The sequence below is a fragment of the Oncorhynchus nerka genome, linkage group LG24 (assembly GCF_034236695.1).
Source record: "Oncorhynchus nerka isolate Pitt River linkage group LG24, Oner_Uvic_2.0, whole genome shotgun sequence".
Taxonomy (NCBI): domain Eukaryota; kingdom Metazoa; phylum Chordata; class Actinopteri; order Salmoniformes; family Salmonidae; genus Oncorhynchus; species Oncorhynchus nerka.
The window spans coordinates 36,537,322-36,559,080 of NC_088419.1; the positions used below are offsets into that span (position 1 = coordinate 36,537,322).

General features: G+C 41.9%; 1 protein-coding gene across 1 annotated transcript; it reads right to left on the reverse strand.

Annotated features, from left to right (window-relative positions):
* Positions 1 to 256: 256 nt before the first annotated feature.
* LOC115107335 (B2 bradykinin receptor-like) lies at positions 257 to 3,014 on the reverse strand. The gene is made up of 2 exons (XM_029630735.1): positions 2,931 to 3,014; positions 257 to 2,196 (listed from the first exon to the last, which is right to left on the reverse strand). The coding sequence occupies exon 2, from the start codon at positions 2,187 to 2,189 to the stop codon at positions 1,038 to 1,040; it is 1,152 nt and encodes a 383-aa protein (XP_029486595.1). The 5' UTR covers positions 2,190 to 2,196; positions 2,931 to 3,014; the 3' UTR covers positions 257 to 1,037.
* Positions 3,015 to 21,759: the final 18,745 nt, after the last annotated feature.

The window sequence follows — 21,759 nt, forward strand, 5'->3', positions numbered from 1 at the left end:
GGCTCAACATCCACTATGAAGGGGGACAAAATATAAAATATGTTGTCTAAGACTTGATGAATGTATCATTAGAGGGATGTCATAGAGGGTGTACTTACTGTAAGTAGCCAGAAGAATTGTGAGAACAGTGTGGTCTGAGACAAGCTGATTGTTGGTACAAGCAAAGTGATCCAAACAGTATATCAGTGTTAGGAGTTGTCATAACACAAGTATTAGTCTGGGTCAAAAGAGCACAAAGATTACTGGGTAATAGAGCTCTGTTTAGTACTCAAACCCCACGTTGATTTATTTACATCATCACGGTAGTGGACAGCATTTTGATACATACAAAAGTTATTTTTATGCAATAACGAAATATTTTCTTTTCACTGGATTGATAAGAAATACAGACCTTTCAACCAGACCCTCTTTTGATTTAGTGGCCAAGAAGCAAAAATGATATGAGCTTTTTAAAGGACAAAATGACCTTTTACATTTAAATTAGTTCACAGTGCAATATGTCCCATTCGTAGTCCTGCTCTGGGAGAATCATTTCTCATAGTGGCACACTCCATCAAAATGAAAAGGGTCTCAATGACAATAAAAGGCTTCATAGATCACATTTAGATTCATCTTCTACACTGGACAGTCGTAATTTAGTGCCTATATTACAGCATAAATCTTCAGTGTCGTGCACCCGAATGGAGTCTGTAGTCTGAATTTCTCCATAAATCAACAAAGAAACTAAAACAGGAGTTCGATTGCTTACGAGGTAGAATATTGTAGACAGATAAATGGACTATTTGTATTAATAAAGGTCTTAATGATTCGGAACAGATGTCCTCAGGTAATTACAAGTTTAACAAAGACAGAAATCATCTGGAAGTCCCTGATCACTTGTTCACCTCATTTGGTCTCACACAAACGACTGACGGATATCGATCCGATTAGAAGAAAGAACATATTTACAATATATTTACAAAAAAAAGATGAAGATTAAATGTTCAGTCTGGATCAGTTCAGATGGACGGACGGACAGACTTCAAGACAGACACTTGTCACGTCACAGTTTGTTTCACAAGTTGTTCACATTTTATCATCACAGTTTGTTTCACTAGTTGTTTACATTGTATCCTTTGAGTGTCCAGTTTTCCACTTGAGGTGAAATTGACCGTCAGGAACGATTTCTCTGTCAATCTGCGGTTTAACATTGTCCTGAACACTTCTTTTGCTCTCTTCCTGAAGTGTCTCCCCACAATAACATACAGGAAAGGGTTAATGGCGCTGTTGGCGTATGCCAGGTATGTGGACAGCTGTATGCTAATGTCCAGAATGTGACCCCAGAGGCAACCTGGAGTGACCTGGAAGTAATCCAGCGTGTCCAGGAAGCGCACCACCTGGTAGGGTGTCCAGCAGATGAGGAAGACTGTGAGGACAGTCAGGACCAGTTGTGTGGCCTTCCTCTCTGACCTCACACCAGGAGTTTTTCTGATCTGGCCATTTTTCAGAGCGATCACAATGTGGCGACTGCAGTACGCCACCACTATCACAGGAAGCAGGAACCCAACCACGTTATTGGTGATATTGCGCTGAATCTCCCAGTCCGGATGGGGGTAAGCCAAGTAGCAGGCTGTCACTCCCGCCTTGGCCACGTATTTCACCTTACGGAAGAACAGGATGGGCAAACTCAGCAGGAACCCCATGATCCATATTCCCAGGCAGATGCGCTTGGCCCAGGACGCCCTCCGCAGTCGGCTTTGGCACATGGGCCGGACAAGAGCCAGGTAGCGGTCGACACTAACCAGCACCAGGAAGAAAACACTACAGTAGTAGTTCATGGAGATGGCCACGTTGACCAGCTTGCACATTGGCTCGCCGAACGCCCAGTGGTATCTGTTAGCAATGGTAGCGGCCCAGAAGGGTAGACAGGACACTATGACCAGGTCGGCAGCGGCCAGGTTGCCCAGGTAGACATCGGCCACAGTGCATAGCTTTCTCTGCAGGCAAAAGACATATAGAACCAGGCCGTTGGCCAACATGCCCACCACACTGAGCAGAACCAGGTAGGCTGGATGGTAGGTGGAGAGCCAGTCCCAGGCTGCAGTGTAGTTGTACAGTAGTGTACAGTTATAGGGGTCCAACTCGGTCCAATCCAGCTCTGAGTGAGGGTCCTCAGTGGGGAGGAGCCTCTCGGTTGTGTTCCTGAACATTGGGAAACTGGAAGAAAATAACGATTTATCTATTAGTCTTTTTTCCACGTTTGTTCACACAGTGTCCAACATTTTTGAAATTATTGAACTTCAACATCCTAAGGAAAAGGAGACACAATTTGAGAATCCACATAAGGGGTGACATAAGGATTCGTGGGTTTTTCCTGTCCGTACTGAGTCATACCTGTACTTTTAACAGTGGAAAATGTGAAATACTGTACATGACTAACAAGAAACAGATACCATCCCACTGATGGGAATAGACTACTGCTCAGCAATATGAGTAGTCTGCTAACATTACTAGACCTTGATTCATTCTGAAAAAGAGTAGTGCCCTGACTCGTGTTGGTACATTCCATAACTGAAGCAATAGCACATTTTCAAAACTATGTAAAAAAAATAAAAGCTCAGTTTGTCCTCTGTTTAGCTTCTGCGTGTGTTGTCTATCTGTGCACAATGTTTATACAGTATTCCTTTTCCTGACCATAAAAATGGTCCTTACATTATATGTTGAGATGTGTATCCAACCTTTTTTACTTGGATCCGTCCCAATTCAGCCACTTTGAATTATATCTCTTCACGTCCTTAGAATAACTTTATTCATCCTGCCCAAATGTAGCATGCAGCTCATACAATAAGCGTAAAGAACATAAAACCCTACCGTTAATCGCAACGAAACATCCCCCCCCCTTTATCTTTCTCATTCCACGAAGATCCCAGTTGCCCTTGAGGCTAACTCACCTTATCTCCAGTGCTTTGTGGTCTCAGTCAAGATGTGCTCTTTCTCCGTGTTCATTCCCATGTATTATCATCACCACCATCTGGCCTCCTCTGAAGAGTGTTCTGGGAGGATGGCCACTCTTATATGAGCCGAACACAGATCATCACAATGTCGTCACTTGGCCTCCAACACAAACCAGTTTTTCCCCTAAGTAGGCCTACTTCTTTCTGGCTCAACTATTTATCAAAACCATCACCCACTGTTGTTTCATTGGAGAGATGTAAAAGGAAGCACATTTACAGTAGGAATGCTTTGCAAGTAAACGGCATTGTGCTAGATCCATATAAGTGTGGTAAAGTCCATTAGAGAAGTAAACATATTTTGAATACATGTATCCAGAGTTAAACCTTGTCCTATTTTTGTTTGATTCAATCTGAGGATATTATAAATTGGCTGTGGAGCTTGTTTCAGTTCTCTTTCCAACAAACTTGCCAGATTAATTTCACAGGGTACACTAAGAAGTCTATGTGACTGATGAAACACACTGTACATTTTGGAACTTTTTCTGTCGCGTTCAATGTAAATTTGGTTGGAAGTTTGGATGGTCTTTCCAGCATTAGTAATGAAACAGTTTCTTCAGAAAACAGCCATGGCTAGGCTGTAGGACTGTATTGCACTAAAGCAACCAGCCTTCTAAATGTTTCTGGACCAGTGGGAACACTGGCCTTTGAATCCCCTGAGCCTCTGGGCTTCTACGGCCTAATCTTGTAAAGTACGGCCAGCAACCCCCGATATAATTTGTTTATCATGTTCGCACAGAAAAGCTATTAGATTTGCGGAACATAAGGTTTTCTCTCCTTATAAAGCCTGTCATTGTCTTTAGGGTATATATTTTATGACCTTGGTTTGGACCTGAATCTAGGTAACTGTCACTACAGGGATCAAATTTACTTGCCTTCCTTGCTGTTTTTTTGGCTTCTAGGGCATTGTTCTATAATATTACAGAAAGTAGAGTAGAATACATAAGTATTCACCCCTTGGATTTCTTCAATTATTTTTGTGTTACAAAGTGGGATTAAACTGGATTTAATTGTTATTTTTTTGGCAACGATCTACACAAAATACTCTAATGTCCCCCAAAAATATTTTTAATGAAAAATAATGAATATATCATGAGCTAGTAACCAAAGGGTCAAGGGTCGACAAGGTGAAAACATCTGTTTCTGTGCCCTTGAGCAAGGCACTTAACTCCCGGGGTGCTAGACAATGGTGACTCCGGCTCTGACTCCACTCCCTGTGGGGGAGTTGGGTTATGCAAGAAACACACTTCCCACTGGGCACACACTGGTTGAATCAACATTGTTTCCACGTCCTTTAATTGAACCAACGTTGAATTGAGTTGTGTGTAACAGGACAAATATATGCACTCCCCAAATTATTATGATTTTTTCAGCGATTAAAGCTGAAAGTATTTTTGGGTAAGTCTGTAATAGCTTTGCACACTTGGATTGTGCAGTATTTTCCCATTATTCTATTCAAAATTCTTCAAGTTAGTTGTTGATTATTGCTAGACAGCCATTTTCAAATCTTGCCAGTAGATTTTCAAAGCAGATTTAGTGTAGAGTATTGTCTTGCTGAAAGGTGAATTCATGTCCCAGTGTCTGGAGGAAAGCAAACTGAACCAGGTTTTCCTCCAGGATTTTTAGCTGTGCTTAGCTCAATTCCGTTTATTTTCATCTGAAAAACTCCCAGTCCTTGCACACTGAGGAACATGTAATTATTATGTGAATTGTTAATAAGGCTATTTCCTGAACTTATGTAATCTTTCCATAACAAAGGGGGTGAACACTTATGCAACCAAGACATTTTAGTTATTTTTTATATTTTTTATTTGTATACATTTACAGCATTTGCTTTTCAATTTGACATTATGGAGTGTGTTGTTCTTTCATAGCGGTGGCATTTGTTCCTGGCATTTTGGAGAGAAAAAAATACCCCATTTTTTAATTTTATTTTCTCTTTATTTAAAGGTATTTGGGTACATCTTCACGTTCTAAATCATCCTTTAAAAAAACATTTACTAAAATGATATGATTAATCCTTTTGCTCAACCTGTCACGACTTCCGCCGAAGTCGGTCTTGTTCGGGCTGCGTTCGGCGGTCGACGTCACCGGCCTTCTTGCCACCGACGATCCACTTTTCATTTTCCATTTGTTCAGTCTGTGTCTTACACACCTGGCTTCACTTACCCAATTACTTGTTTATTATTTAACCCTCTGTTCCTCATGTTTTGTTTGTGAGGGATTGTTCTTTGTCCTTCGATCCATTTTTGTGGGCTAGCAATTATTTGCTTTGTATTGTGTCATTTTTGAGTAGAGTACGTTGATTACTCATATCTGCTGTCCTGCGCCTGACTCTCTACACCAGCTACACATAGGACCATTACACAACCAGGGGATGTCGTTAAGTGTTTAAAGTACCCAGCAAGCGAGCGCAAGCTTTTAATCAGGAAATTGATGGGGTATGGGCTCAGCCAGGATGTTCTGGAAAGCAGCTTGGTGGAAAGCATCCTCACGTTCAATATGGTATGGTAATCTGAGCGTGAGGAGAAAAAGTAATTTGTCGACCACAGGCACAGGAGCAGTTTGTTCTACAAGGCAACCAAAAAGAAGGCCCTGGCTGTCGTTGGTGAACTCTGCCAACCTCTACACCCTCAGTTCGAGAGCCTTCCCTCTGGCCATCGCTTCAGAATGCCCATGGCCAAAAATAATGTGCTCAAACATGAATTTGTTCCTTGTGCAGTTGGGATACTAAATGCAATTGTATCGGTATATGTACTTATCTATCCAGTGCAGATGGGGCAACAGTTAGTTGTGAGTGAATGCATCAATGCACTCCATAATTTTAGTGTATGCAGTATGATGGACTGACTGGTATAAATGTGTATAATGTGAGAATGTATGTGATCCTTTTAATGTAAGGTGATGCCAAAGAAACATTTCCATCCTGGATGGATAATAAAGTTAGTCTATTTTATTTCCCTTCATTTAAATTCAAATTACACTTTGGATTTATATACCAAATTATTGATGGAATCCTCAAATGTATGGCATACTAAAAGAGTTTGATTAGCTCATTTTTTTTTTCTTCAGATAGACCCCTGCCCCAATAACAGTTTGCCACTGGAGAGAATGCTCAAGGTCCTTGCATATCTTTGTAATCAGTGTTTTTCAAGGAGGTCACACCAATTACACACAACTGAGGGACACGCTAGTAAAAAAAAAAGTATTTTAATAGACATCTTTGCTTTAATTGATCTATAAATACATTAAATACTTTTGCTCACTGTCTAGCATTCAAAATAATAGATAGCTCTCTCTAAATCCCCAAAACATGTCACTACACCTCCAAACATCACTAGTGGAACAAGCCAATTTGCTTGTCCCCTGTTGTTTCTACAATGCATACAAATACAGTGCCTTCGGAAAGTATTCAGACCCCTTTACTTTTTCCACATTTAGCTACGTTATAGCCTCATTCTAAAATTGATGAAATTGTTCCCCCATCAATCTAAATACAATACCCCATAATGACAAAGCAAAAACAGGTTTTTGACATTTTTGCTGATTCATAAAATAACGAAATATCACATTTACATAAGTATTGAGACCTTTTATTTACTTTGTTGGGCCACTCAAGGACATTCAGAGACTTGTCCTGAAGCCACTCCTGCAATGTCTTGGCTGTGTGCTTAGGGTCGTTGTCCTGTTGGAAGGTGAACATTCGTCACAGTCTGAGGTCTGTTCACCTTTGCCACAATCCTGACTAGTCACGCTGTCTCTGCCGCTGAAAAACATCCCCATAGCATGATGCTCCAACCACCATACAAATCCCCACAGCATGATGCTCCAACCACCATACAAATCCCCACAGCATGATGCTCCAACCACCATACAAATCCCCACAGCATGATGCTCCAACCACCATACAAATCCCCACAGCATGATGCTCCAACCACCATACAAATCCCCATAGCATGATGCTCCAACCACCATACAAATCCCCACAGCATGATGCTCCAACCACCATACAAATCCCCACAGCATGATGCTCCAACCACCATACAAATCCCCACAGCATGATCAAAATCAAATCAAAATCAAATGTTGTTAGTCACATGCGCCGAATGCAACAGGTGTAGACCTTACAGTGAAATGCTTACTTACGAGCCCCTAACCAACAATGTAGTTAAAAAAATATATATATATGTATAAGAATAAGCAAAAAAAGTAACAAGTAATTAAGGAACAACAGTAAAATAACAATAGCGAGACTATATACAGGGGGGTACCGGTACAGAGTCAATGTCAAGGTGTTTAGGAGTCTTATGGCTTGGGGGTAGAAGCTGTTAAGAAGCCTTTTGGACCTAGACTTAGCACTCTGGTACCATTTGCCGTGCGGTAGCAGAGAGAACAGTCTATGACTAGGGTGGCTGGAACCTTTGACAATTTTTAGGGCCTTCCTCTGACACCACCTGGTAAAGAGGTCCTGGATGGGAGGGAGCTTAGCCCCAGTGATGTACTGGGCCGTATGCACTACCCTCTGTCGGGGGCCGAGCAGTTGCCTAACCAGGCAGTGATGCAACCAGTTCACGCATGACTGCACGGCCAGGCACGACTTCAACACCATCATTAAGTGTGCCGATGACACAACAGGGGTAGGCCTGATCACAGACAACAATGAGACAGCCTATAGGGAGGAGGTCAGAGACCTGGCTGTGTGGTGGATCCAGTTGCAGAGGGAGGTGTTTAGTCCCAGGGTCCTTAGCTTATTGATCCTTTTGTCCAGGTGGGAAAGGGCAGTGTGGAGTGCAATAGAGAAAGCATCATCCATGGATATGTTGGGGCGGTATGCAAATTGGAGTGGGTCTGGGGTTTCTGGGATAATGGTGTTGATGTGAGCCATGACCAGCCTTTCAAAGCACTTCATGGCTACAGATGTGAGTGCTATGGGTCCATTTAGGCAGGTTACCTTAGTGTTCTTGGGCACAGGCACTATGGTGGTCTGCTTAAAATATGTTGGTATTACAGACTCGGACAGGGATTGGTTGAAAATGTCAGTGCAGACACTTGTACACTTGCTCGATGTACACGTCCTGGTAATTTGTATGCCTTGTGAATGTTGACCTGTTTTAAAGGTCTTGCTCACATCAGCTGCAGAGAACGTGATCACAGAGTCTTCCGGAACAGCTGGTGCTCTCATGCATGTTTCAGTGTAATTTGCCTCAAAGCAAGCATAGAAGTAGTTTAGCTCGTCTGGTAGGCTTGTGTCACTGGGCAGCTCTTGGCTGTGCTTCCCTTTGTAGTCTGTATTGGTTTGCCAGTCCTGCCACATCCGACGAGCGTCAGAGCCGGTGTAGTGCTCAGTTTGGCTGGGCGGCTAGCTCTAGGAAGACTCTTGGTGGTTCCAAACTTCTTCCATTTAAAAATTATGGAGGCCACTGTGTTCTTGGGGACCTTCAATGCAACAAAGAAATTGTACACTTTCCCAGATCTGTGCCTCGACACAATCCTGTCTTGGAGCTCTACGGGCAATTCCTTCGACTTCATGGCTTGGGTTTTGCTCTGACATGCACTGTGAACTGTGGGACCTTATATAGAAAGTTGTGTGTCTTTCCAAATCATGTCCAATCAATTGAATTTACCACAAGTGGACTCCAATCAAGTTGTAGAAACATCTGAAGGATGATCAATGCAAACAGGATACACCTGAGCTTAATTTCGAGTCTCATGGCAAAGAGGATGTATTTCTGTCTTTCATTTTTGATACATTTACAAAAATGTCAAAAAATTGTTTTTGCTTTGTCACTATGGAGTATTATGTGTAGATTGCTGAGTATTTTAAAATGTTTTATCCATTTTAGAATTAGGCTGTAACGTAACAAAATGTGGAAAAAGTCAAGGTGTCTGAACAGTTTCTGAAGGCGCTGTATATCAAATCAAATCAGATTTTATTGGTCACATATACGTGGTTAGCAGATGTTAATGTGAGTGTAGCGAGTGCAGCGAAATGCTTGTGATTCTAGTTCCGTGCTTCTAGTATCCTACTGTATTATTTGTCATGTTTTACATGGTGCCAAAGTCAAGGGACAGCATTTACTACCACAATTCAACAATTCCCCAAGTATTTTGTGTAGATCAATGACAAAAATCAGTTTCGCAGTCCCACTTATTGGTATGAGAATTACTCTATTTTCTCTAGGCCTATATTACCATTTCCAAAAGTCGCTCTGGATAAGAGCGTCTGCTAAATGACTTAAATGTAAATGTAAATGTATTATTCATTTTAACCTCTCTAGGGTATGTGGGACGCTAGCGTCCCATCTGGCCAACATCCAGTGAGGTTGCAGAGCGCCAAATTCAATTACGGAAATGCTCATTATAAAAATTAAGAGAACAAAACATATTTTACATAGGTTTAAAGATTAACTTCTTGTTAAACCAAACACAGTGTCATATTTATAAAGTGCTTTTCGGCGAAAGCATACCTAGCCCAGAACATAGCCCAGTTGACAAATTATTAAAAACAGTAACCAGCCAAGCAGAAGCGTTACAAAACTCAGAAATAGAGATAAAATGAATCCCTTACCTTTGATGATCTTCATATGGTGGCAATCAGAAGACATTCATTTACTCAATAAATGTTCCTTTTGTTCGATGAAGTCTCTTTATATCCAAAAACCTCCGTTTTGTTAGCATGTTTCTTCAGTAATCCACAGGCTCAAACTCAGTCTAAACAATCAGAAAAAAATCCGAATTGTATCCGTAAATTTCATAGAAACATGTCAAACGATGTTTATATTCAATCTTCAGGTTGTTTTTTAGCCTAAATGATCTATAATATTTCAACCGGACAATAACGTCGTCAATATAAAAGGTAAACAAGAAATGCCTGAAAAAACTCTACGTCACGTTAGGGTCCACTCGTTCAGACTGGTCTTACTCCCGCATTTATGAGAATACAGGCCTGAAACTATTTCTAAAGACTGTTGACATCTAGTGGAAGGCATAGGAACTGCAAATGGAGTCCCAAATCAATGGATACTGTAATGGCATTGAATAGAAAACTACAAAAAAAAAAAAAACGACTTCCTGAATGGATTTTTCTCAGGTTTTTGCCTGCTAAATCAGTACTGTTATACTCACAGACACTATTTTAACAGTTTCGGAAACTGTAGAGTGTTTTCTATCCAAATCTACCAGTTATATACATACCATATCTTCTGGGCCCGAGTAGCAGGCCGTTTATTTTGGGCATGCTTTTCATCCAAAATTCCAAATGCTGCCCCCTACCTTAGAGAGGTTTTAATATTGTCTCATTCTCATTCAGTGCATTCCCCACAATAGAGACCTCTTTCTCGCACAAAAACAGGCTTAACACTCTGTTGCTTATCTGCACTTTCTTTGTATACTTGTGAGCTATCCGTTGGCCACATGGTTGAAAGCTGAAATGGTTAGAATAGCTAAATCAATCAAGAAATGAATGAAAGGCCGGTGGGGGCGGCGAGTGTGCCCCATTCACATGTTAATCGGGTATCATTCTGTCCAGAGGCTACAGAGGAGAGCAGCAGATGCTGGCCGCAGTTGGTTCCCCAGGGGGTCATCTAAGCCAGGGACAAAGCATACTGGGTCGATTCCAGTTTCCCTGGAAAAGACAACACACTGACACCAGGTTAGTCTTCGCCATCCATCATGTCGATCAGCATGTATTTATCGGAAGGAGATCCTCTCGATGCCTGGGGGCCACAGCTGTGCCAAGAACAACCAAGCACTGTTACTGTGACAGGCTGGCCGAGCTATCTCTGTCAACGCTGCCTCTCTCTTTCTCATTTTCTCTCTTCTCTCTCTCTCTCTCTCTCTCTCTCTCTCTCTCTCTCTTGAATCAGGTCAGGCAGGAGCATGCAGGAAGGCAAACTGCACCACAATCTGCAGATCAGCCTGTCAACCGAGATGAACGACTTAATTAAAGTTTGTAGCAGTATAGCACTATTTTAGTGGTAGACTAAGGGGTGTGTTGGGGGCATGAGGAAGGAGGTCCTCTGGTTTGGTGCTATCCATGTCCAATCACTTGTGTACAATGTAAATCTACGTGCTAATATGTGTGGCACACAGCAGGAGTTGGAACCGGTTCTGGGAACAGAACAGGAAACCGGAAAAAAATAACAGAAACGGGAATGAAAGTGATCTTTTGTGTCCCGGAACAGAACCACTATTTGAAAAGCATGGTAACCAGTAAATAACATTCCTTTACATTCCAAGTATATATTTTTTCAGTCCCACAACACACTCAATCTGTCACTCAGACACTTCCACTTCCAGTGTCTGCCTGCCAAATAGTTTTCTAGAATAGTTAAAAGAGAAGTGCACTATTTTACAACATGATGTTAGATGGTTCCTCAACCTGAAAGTAGTCTATGTGTCAGGAGAAACTGTAATCCATTATTCAGTGTTCTTTAAAAACTTATTAGATGATAAGTCCCCTATTTAGGCGACTTGGAGAGGTTGTTGACCAGTTTCAATTGTCATTTGTGTGTACAGAGCACTCTGTGAATGGTGCAAGATCAATTGCTGTGCTCTCCCCGAAAGTACTGGTTGTCCCACTTCACATGCCCCTCTCAGCTGAGATGCAGTATATGACATCTGACACCTCATTTGCACAGGGAGCTACACATCGCATTTACTGGCCTATCCAGACAAAGGATCGATATCCTCTGGCCGTGAACCTCGCAGCTCTACAAGCAATACTGCACAGTTGTAGAAAAGTACTCAATTGTCATAACCTAGTCAAATTGAAAGTCATCCAGTGAAATACTACTTGAGAAAAAGTCTTAAAGGACCCTCCAGAGGAAGTTGCCATCACTATTTCAATGTAATATCCTGTCCTGGAGAGCAAATGCACATTTAGGTTCCACCTCCGAAGAATGACGAAGGCTACGTATACATATTCACGAATTGGGTGTGGGAATTTCCACATGGAGTTGATGAACATCAACAAATGGGGCACTGATATTGTTGCTGTTCTTTTTTTACCACACCTTATTCAAAAGATTAGCCAGCTGGCTCTATGTCTGGTTCTGGAGCTGGATTGGTCATAAGCATTGATTTAGGGAAGAATTTACCAGAGATGGAAACCACTGGCCTATCTTTCACTTTTTCAGCTATTGTTATTTCAAAAGTTTGGACAAAAGTCCATAAATTGCAGCTGTGAATTCTTAAATAGTTCAAAAGAATAAGATGAAGCCCTTGTAATATCGATAACTATTGAAAGACAGAAGATAGCTTTTTTTCCTACATTGTAATGGACACGGTGCAGCCTTTGGTACATGCAGGTAGTCTGCTGGCAGGCAGCGGGTTTACAAAATGGTATCATATCACGCATTAATCACACATATCATGCATTTATGAAATGGTCACACACATACAGTACCAGTCAAAAGTTTCAACTCATTCAAGTTTTTTATTTTTTATTTTTTACTATTTTCTACATTGTAGAATATTAGTGAAGACATCAAAACTGTGAAATAACACATATGGAATCATGTAGTAACCAAAAAAGGGTTAAACAAATCAAAATATATTTTTGATTTTAGATTCTTCAAAATAGCCACCCTTTGCCTTGATGACAGCTTTGCACACTCTTTACTCAGCAGTTTGTTGAAGCACCTTTGGCAGCGATTTCAGCCTTGAGTCTTCTTGGTTATGATGCTACAAGCTTGGCACACCTGTATTTGGGGAGTTTCTCCCATTCTTCTCTGCAGATCCTCTCAAGCTCTGTCAGATTGGATGGGGAGCGTCGCGGCACAGCTATTTTCAGGTCTCTCCAGAGATGTTCGATCGGGTTCAAGTCTGGGCTCTGGCTGGGCAACTCAAGGACATTCAAAGACTTGTCCCAAAGCCACTCCTGCATTGTCTTTGCTGTGTGTTTAGGGTCGTTGTTCTGTTGGAACGTGAACCTTCGCCCTAGTCTGAGGTCCTGAGTGCTCTGGAACAGGTTTTCATCAAGGATCTCTCTAAAAGAGATCAAAAAAGGAACAAAGTGTGCATGTGTGTGATGCTTACTAACGCTGTATTAGTACATACATGTGTTACAAACCACAAGCATGTGACTGTGCTCTTTGCGGACAGGTGTGTTGTACTGAGAACACCAGCAGATTACTTTTCTATCCTTTACGGTTGGGCAGAGCTGGCACCTCTTTCTCTTCAGGCCCTGGCTGCTCTGAGTGGTGGTGGCATGGCTCTCTTTCATCACCCCACATCTTTCCTTTGCCTCAGTTCTTCGGTGGAGATGTGAGAACCTTCCAGAAGGACATTCATCTCTGCAGCATGCCAACAATCAGGCCTTTACGGTAGAGTGGCCAGACGGAAGCCACTCCTCAGGAAAGGGCACATGACAGCCCACTTGGAGTTTGCCAAAAGGCACCTAAAGGACTCTCAGACCATGAGAAACAAGATTATCTGGTCTGATAAAACTAAGATTGAACTCTTTGGATGGAACGCCAAGCGTTACGTCTGGACGAAAGTTGCACATCCCCTGTGACGCAGTAGAGTCACCTTCCTCTACTTCCTTTGCCAGGAAAAGGATCCGCACATACCAGAAGGCTGCCAGGTGGTCCATTGCCTCTCTGAACACTCTGGTCCTCTTGTCATCTAGCCTCAGGTAGCGACGATGTCCTCATATCTTCCGACTGACATGATGGCTTATAAACTCAGCAAAAAAATCAGGACCCTGTCTTTCAAAGATAATTCGTAAAAATCCAAATAACTTCACAGATCTTCAATGTAAAGGGTTTAAACACTGTTTCCCATGCTTGTTCAGTGAACCATAAACAATTAATGAACATCCTCTTTGTTGACCTCTCTCCACTCTGTTTCTTTTGCTGTCCTGTCGCTATTCTCCGTCCTTCTAAGTTTGTGCACTTTAGGACCTCCTCAAGGATGTTGTCACTAATGAACAGCTCCCAGGCAACGTTTGGTGACACAACTGATGACCCCGGCACAGGCCCTTGGAAGCTCCTCAGGATGTTATGGCTTCCGGTCCTGCCTTTACTGCGGGAGGTGTTCACTCCAGTAAGACCCATTTTTACTCAGTCTATTTGACTGGTTTTCACTCTCCTCAGAGGAGGAGTCCTCTCCATCTGTAGAATCATCTAGGACAGCTGGACTACCAGGTGCATCCACATCTCCAACTTGACCCACAGGCACATAGCCTGTGTCATCTGAATTGGATACCTCAGATTCTGAGTCAGAGGCACCAATGGCTTCCTCATCCAGCATCTGTAAACCCATTTTGGTGGTATACAGTATCTGGCAACATTATTATGAGCCTCCTTACGAAACTCCTTTTACTCAATGAGTTAAAAAGGAGAAATTAAAACATTGATTCATGAACATTAGAAACAAGATATTTAATAAATACGTTTTTACTTACTTAGATTGTATTGTTGTAGCAAAAATAATGAGTACAATGCAGTGAATTCCATAGGAAATACATACTGGTCATATTTGACCCACATACGAAAACTTGGGGTAGTGATGCAAAAACTATTTTTACTTAAAAAATAAGAAATTAAAAAACAAAACTAGAATGTTAGAACATTAAAGACACATTATTTAAGGAATTCCTGGAATATTAGATGATTTACATTTTTTTTTGGGGGGGGGGGGGTCAATGCAACAAAAAGAAAAACATTAGGCAGGGTAATTTTGACCCAGCATACGGCACAATTTTTTCATTTATTTTTTATTTAACTAGTAAATTTAAGCACAGATACCCCAAATAATTACTTATTAAGCACTTCAAAGTACTTTTAGCACTCTTACACAATTTTCTAACTCATCTTTGTGAGATCATAGGCAGTACGGATAACAATGTGTTATATTGATAGGTGCTTGAATTGGACCAAAAAATAAAAGTTGCCAAAAATATAAATAGTAAATTTAAGCACAGATACCCCAAATAATTACTTATTAAGCACTTCAAAGTACTTTTACTTTGAAGATACATTTACTGTACACCTCTGACACCATATATGAAACGGGAGTGCCTAGCGATTGCCGCAAAAGCAGTCCCATCTCGCTGTGATGTTCTCCAATGGATTTAGAAAATACAAAATTATTTCATAGAATTGAAACAAGACCACTTTCTCCTGGTTTTAGAGGGACAAAATCACTTTGTGCTTAAAGCTGAAGTTGCTCAGAGTCAGTAGGCATTTGAATGCCATCTCTACGTCACTCTGAGGATGCTGGGGAGAAACTGTCATCAGTTATTTGAAGTAGTGACAATTTTGTAGTGTCACTAAGTATGATCATATTCATTTTGCAGTTATAAGACAGGTGAAATCACATAGTGAGTCATTTATAACTTGATTGTTACTATATTTAGAACGCATTTCAATCATTTAAAGCCCTATTCCCCCACTTTTGTGGAATAGGGCAAAAAACATATATGATTTTTCATATTTTCATTTTTTTTTCTCGCATTTGTACTGTTTACTTGAGCTTGTGTCCTCAAAAGTGACTACATCTCAGCAATTTATAACTATTTTTACCAGAAAGGTGACATTTGAATCTTTCTGGACACATTACTAGGTATTGCTTATGGCCTTTGCATAATAAATGATTACTTTTAGCTATGTCTATTTAGGAGTAAATTTACATTTTGACATTACATTTATGCCATTACAAACTTCAGCTAACTTTTTTTAGCTAGCCCCTGCTAGCTAAAAATCAATGGATGTGTCACGCCTTGACCTTAGATATCTGTTTTTCTATATATTTTGGTTAGGTCAGGGTGTGACAAGGGTGGGTATGCTAGTTTTGTATGTCTAGGGATTTTGTATGTCTAGGGGTTTTGTATGTCTATGTTGGCCTGATATGGTTCCCAATCAGAGACAGCTGTTTATCGTGGTTTCTGATTGGGGATCATATTTAGGTAGCCATTTTCCTAATTTGTGTTGTAGGATCTTGTCTACATTGAGTTGCCTGAGTTCACACATGTAGCGTCACGTTTCTTTTGGTTGTTTGTTGTTTTTTTAGATGAGTTTCAGTTGATTAAACTCTACTCACGCTGCGCCTTTGTCTCCTCTTTATGACGATTGTGACAGAAGATCCCACCAAAAATGGACCAAGCAGCGTGTACAGGAGGAGTGGACTTGGGAGGAGATTCTGGAGGGAAAAGGACCCTGGACGCAGGCCGGGGAGTATCGCCGACCTAAGGAAGAGATAGAGGCAGCGGAAGCGTAATGGCGATGATACGAGGATATAGCTCAATGGAGCAAGCACGAGAGGCAACCCCAAGAAAATTTGCAGGGGCACATGAAGCAGTCGGCGGAGCCGATGGAGCGAACCAGAGCCAGTCAGGGAGTCGGATGAGGAGCTCGACGCAAGATTCCGAAGAGAGGTGCTAGCATTGAGAGCGCTGCAGAGCGGGCATGCTGAGGTGCGTGTCATCAGCCCGGTGTCACCTGTACCGGTCCCACGCATCAGGTCTCCAGTGCGCATTCATAGCCCAGTGCATCCTGTGCTAGCTTCCCGCACTTGCCGGGCTGGAGTGAGCATCCAGTCAGGAACGGTGGTGCCTCCTCTCCACACTCGCCCTGAGGTGCGTGTCATCAGCCGGGTACCACCTGTACCGGTCCCACGCATCAGGTCTCCAGTGCGCATTCATAGCCCAGTGCATCCTGTGCTAGCTTCCCGCACTTGCCGGGCTGGAGTGAGCATCCAGTCAGGAAGGGTGGTGCCTCCGCTCCACACTCGTGTCATCAGCCCGGTACCACCTGTACCGGTCCCACGCATCCGGTCTCCAGTGCGCCTCCACAGTCCAGTACGTCCTGTGCTTCCTCTCTGCCCTGAGGTGTGTGTCATCAGCCCGGTGGGATCTTGTCTACATTGAAATGCCTGAGTGCACACCTGTAGCATCACGTTTCGTTTGGTTGTTTGTTGTTAGGTGAGTTTTAGTTGATTAAAATTATGTGGAACTCTACTCATGCTGCGCCTTGGTCTCCTCTTTACGATGATCGTGAAAGGATGTGATGGGGCATGTGAGCATGTTAACCAACATGTCCAAGTCACCTGAAATTAAGTCACCATATTTGGTTTGATCTTACTTTTAAAAAGACATGCTCACATGCCGCCATCTCTTCCACTGATTTGTAGCTAGCTAGCTAGCAGTGGCTAAAGTTTGATGAAGCTTGTAATGTCTGATTAAACCTCTCTGGGATATGTGGGACTGGCGTCCTACCTGGCCAAAAGCCAGTGACAATGCAGAGCTTCAAATTCAAATAAATTACTATAAAAATCAGACTTTCACGAAATCACACATGTAAGATACCAAATTAAAGCTACACTTGTTGTGAATCCAGCCAGCATGTCAGATTTCAAAAAGGCTTTTTGGCGAAAGCAAACGATGCTATTATCTGAGGATAGCACCTCCGTACACAAAGAGAGAAAAGCATATTTCAATCCTGCAGGCGCGACACAAAACGTGCCTGTTCGATTAATTCCGTCGATATATATCCAGAATATCGTTTTTTGTTTGTTGCCGCGTTTGATCCAGAAAAACACTGCTTCCAACTTGAGCAACGTGACTACAAAATATCTCAAAAGTTACCTGTAAACTTTGCCAAAACATTTCAAACTGCTTTTGTAATACAACTTTAGGTATTTTTTACGTGAATAATCAATAAAGTTGAAGATTGAATGATCTGTGTTCAATACAGGAGGAAAACAAACTGTAGCTAGATTTCTGGTCACGCGCCTCTATCTAACAGTACACTTGAAGTGTTCTGAACAGGGCTACGTCTTCATGACACAAAGGAAAAACCTCAACCAATTTCTAAAGACTGTTGACATCCAGTGGAAGCGGTAGGAACTGCAAGAAGGTCCCTTAGAAATCTGGATTCCCAATGAAAATTCATTGAAAAGAGAGTGACCTCATATTTATCAGGTTTCCGTTATACTCATAGACATGATTCAAACAGTTTTAGAAACTTCAGAGTGTTTTCTATCCAAATATACTATTAATATGCATATCTTATCTTCTGGGGATGAGTAGCAGGCAGTTGAATTTGGGCATGCATTTCATCCGGATGTGAAAATACTGCCTGCCCCCTGTCACCAAGAAGTTAAAAGAAAACTGACCAATGGATTACAGCCCATAGACTACTTTCAAGGCCAGGACACAAATTGTGAACTACTCCTTTTAAGCAGGGGTGCAACTTTGGTTTTCGAAGTGCAGAATGTGTGGGGGGACATGTCCCCGCATCCCCAGTGAAAGTTGCGCCCCTGCCTTTAAGGATACTATAGTTATCAGGTTTAACATTGGATTCATTAAAAAAGGTAAGACATATTTTGAATTCTGGTGCCACTGCACACATGAGCTGTTAGCTAGCTCTGGTCCAGGGTGTGGTTCCAAAATTTTGGACGTTCAAATGTCCCTCCATATTATCCTCTGCTCCATAGGTATCTATCTAGCTTGTCAATAGTTATGTAAATCAGTGAAGGAATGACAGGCTTACTACTAGGAGCTGATTCAATGTGCATAGCGTATGTTTTGATGGTGTCTGAGCTGCGTTAGAGCTGTCAAATCCACAAGAAGCTCACCCGCATTACATCTCAAGAGGACATTGCCATTGGAGAATCCCATGCAGCCTTGTTTACAAGTTCGAACACTGGAATGTGAGATGTAATCTACACCTCAATTATGTTCATAGAAATCCTCATTATTTATTTGAATGATTTTCATTTTGAGCTCCATTATTTTTGATTTAGCCTACACGCTCCTTCTGAACGTCTAATGCGAGTAGGACAGGTGTGGCTTCGTGACAATGATCACAAGAGCAGCTGCTTACTGTTTAGACAGCTCCAACACAGTTCAACCTCCCACACCACCAAAACATCTGCTATGTTGATGTCGGCTATTGCCGTTTAATGCTTGATCTGATTGAATCTAGGCCCTTAATACCCTAAATACATTATAATGCACGTCATATCATGATGCCCAGCGCTTCAAGCTAAGCCACCTCCATGCCCTCTCTCTCGCTCTCTCCCCACCCGCAAGATTCAGTAGCATTTCAAGCCCTACACTTGTCCGTCCATCAAGCGTGTAAACAACTAGCTTTCCCGGTCCATAGCAAGCTGCTCTACCTGCACTGATTGGAGGAGTAATTTAATGAGCTAAATGTAAAAAGTATATTGATTTCACAGGTTAAATAAGGAACAGAAATGAACAATATAAAACGGGTACTTTTTTTGTAACTGTAATATTCTGGTCGGAACAGTGTAACGGAACAAAAACAAAATAGTGGTACTGTTCACAACGAAACCATTGGAAAATAATTTGGGTTCCAACCCCTGGAACACAGTAGTTGAAAACTCCATTGTCAAATAATAACTATTTAACAAATTATATTGTCTTGTGTACAGCAGGAAATTCCTTCCTGCGCCATTTCAAGCAGAATCGTCTTCATCGTCATCATCGTGAGAACTTACATTAGAATGTTTTTACATTTTTAAAAGTGAACTCCTGTGACTTCCCCTCAAATTGAGAAATCGTTCAAATGTTATCTAAAAGCATCACTGATAACATGACACAGCAGTGGAAAGCAGGGTTCATCATTGCTCACCACCTGACCGTGACTGCATTAAGTAGTCATTATTATTATTATTCCAAATAACCTGGCCATAGAAGGTTTCCATTAGGCTGTGCTTGTGACAATCTGTCAACAGTGCCAATAATTAGTTTTATTATTAAACATTAGATCGAAGAATGTTCACAGTGGGATTTTAAGACAAATACAATGTTCAGTTGGGGCATTTGTCTGTTCAACCTCTTGAGAAACTGAGAGAAGTTTGGCACATTCCCTTTGGCTGAATTGGTGAGGTCTCCATAGCAACTTGGACTCTGTAGCTGCTTCATTCTGGGTAATGTAACTCCTGCGAACGTCTCATTTACATCTGAAAGTACACGTGTCTGTTGGTGTACCTCGCTAAATGACTGTGCAGTGAAGAGGTGATCAACACGAGTTCATGTACCTTTCAACTGAATGTGCAGTAAGGGTCTTGTTGGATTTGAACGCTATAGTCATTTCATGCCTTGACAGTGGTGTTACACATCCTTCCTTGTCTCAGAGGATCCATACTTTACCTTTGGTGCCCTGAGGTGCATTTCTCTCCTTTGGCTCTGCAGCCAGCTCCGGCAGCTCAACGGTTAAAAAATGTACAGTACATTTGACAAAGACAGGCTTAACCCTCTGTTACTTACCTGCACACGTTTTTGTGTGTGTGAGCTATCGATTGGCCACATGGTCGGAAGCTAAAAATAGCTGGAATGGCTAAATCAATCAGCCGAGAAGTTAATGAAGGCCAGTGTTGGTGGGTGTGGGTGTAATATAATCCAGTATCATCCTGTTCAGAGACTGCAGAGAGTAATAGTCTAGTTAGACTCTAACGCCATAATCATTTCCTGCGGTGACAGTGGTGTTACACAACTCTTCCGGTCCCAGAGGATCCATAATGTAGCTACAATTGCTGCCATTCTGAGCAGAACAGTCCATGCGTTTGGGCATTCCTTTCCTTTGACTCTAACTCTCCAGCTTAAAGGTAAAATCATTGGCATTCAAAAAACTTGTTCCATAAGTTATTTAACATTGTCAAAGGAGCCCCTTCCGCCAGGCAGGTGAGTCACGGCCATATGATGTCCCTTGGATCCTGCCTAGAGGCTCCCAGAGACTCTGCTGAGCTGTTCCTTCCGGTACTAGTCAGCCCCCAAATCAAACTGAAGCAGAGAGACTGAGCCGAGGTTCTGTTGAAGGATGGGATCCAGAATTCCAGACCCATCTGGAGAATCTGTGACGCCAGCGGGACATCAACAACTGTCCGTGCTCAAGCAGGAAAACAAGACCAGGCCATTTTTCATCAAAACCTGATTAATAGAATTTGGTGACAATGGAAGATAAATTGTGCTGGCTCTTTTGCTTTCCTTTTAACTGATGGTAGAGACTCAAGGTAGTGGGAGTAGTAGACGCTGACCAGACCTCCAGTGGTGCGTGTCTCTGCCTAATGGCTCTAATCATGGGAGGAATGTTTCTCTGAATCAATCTATTTAATTTATAAAGCCCTTTTTAAATCAGCTGATGTCACGAAGTGCTATACAGAAACCCAGCCTAAAACCCCAAACAGCAAGCAATGCAGATGTAGAAACACATTGGCTAGAAAAAACTCCATAGAAAGGCAGGAACCTAGGAAGAAACCAAGAGAGGAACCATGCTCTGAGGGGTGGCCACTCCTCTTCTGGCTGTGCCAGTTGGAGATTATAAGAATACATGGCCACTTAAGGCGAGATTGTTCTTCAAGGTAGGCCGTCATTGTAAATAAGAATTTGTTCTTATCTGACTTGCTTAGTTAAATAAAGGTTCAACAAAATCAATAAATACAAGATGTTCTGGTGAATCCCCCAGAGTTCTAATCGCACCTGCCTCTTTGCAAATTAAAGGAATCATGAACAGTGGTTTGTTTGTTATGTTCACCTTCGTCCCCTGGATTTGCCTTTTTAGCAGCGCATTCACCTCTCTCACAAACGGCTAACTGCACACTCTCATGGCACAGGCCGAAGGCCTGAGACGTGAAACGAAACTACCCCAGTTAGATTCTAATAATTCATGTGAATAGGATCATCCGTGTGCTCCATTAATGTCTGTTTGTGCAGAGCTTGATTAGTAATGCCTAGGAAAACAAATATGCAGTGGTCTATTATTGGGGGGGACATAATTATTCAATTTTTTTTTATCCAGTC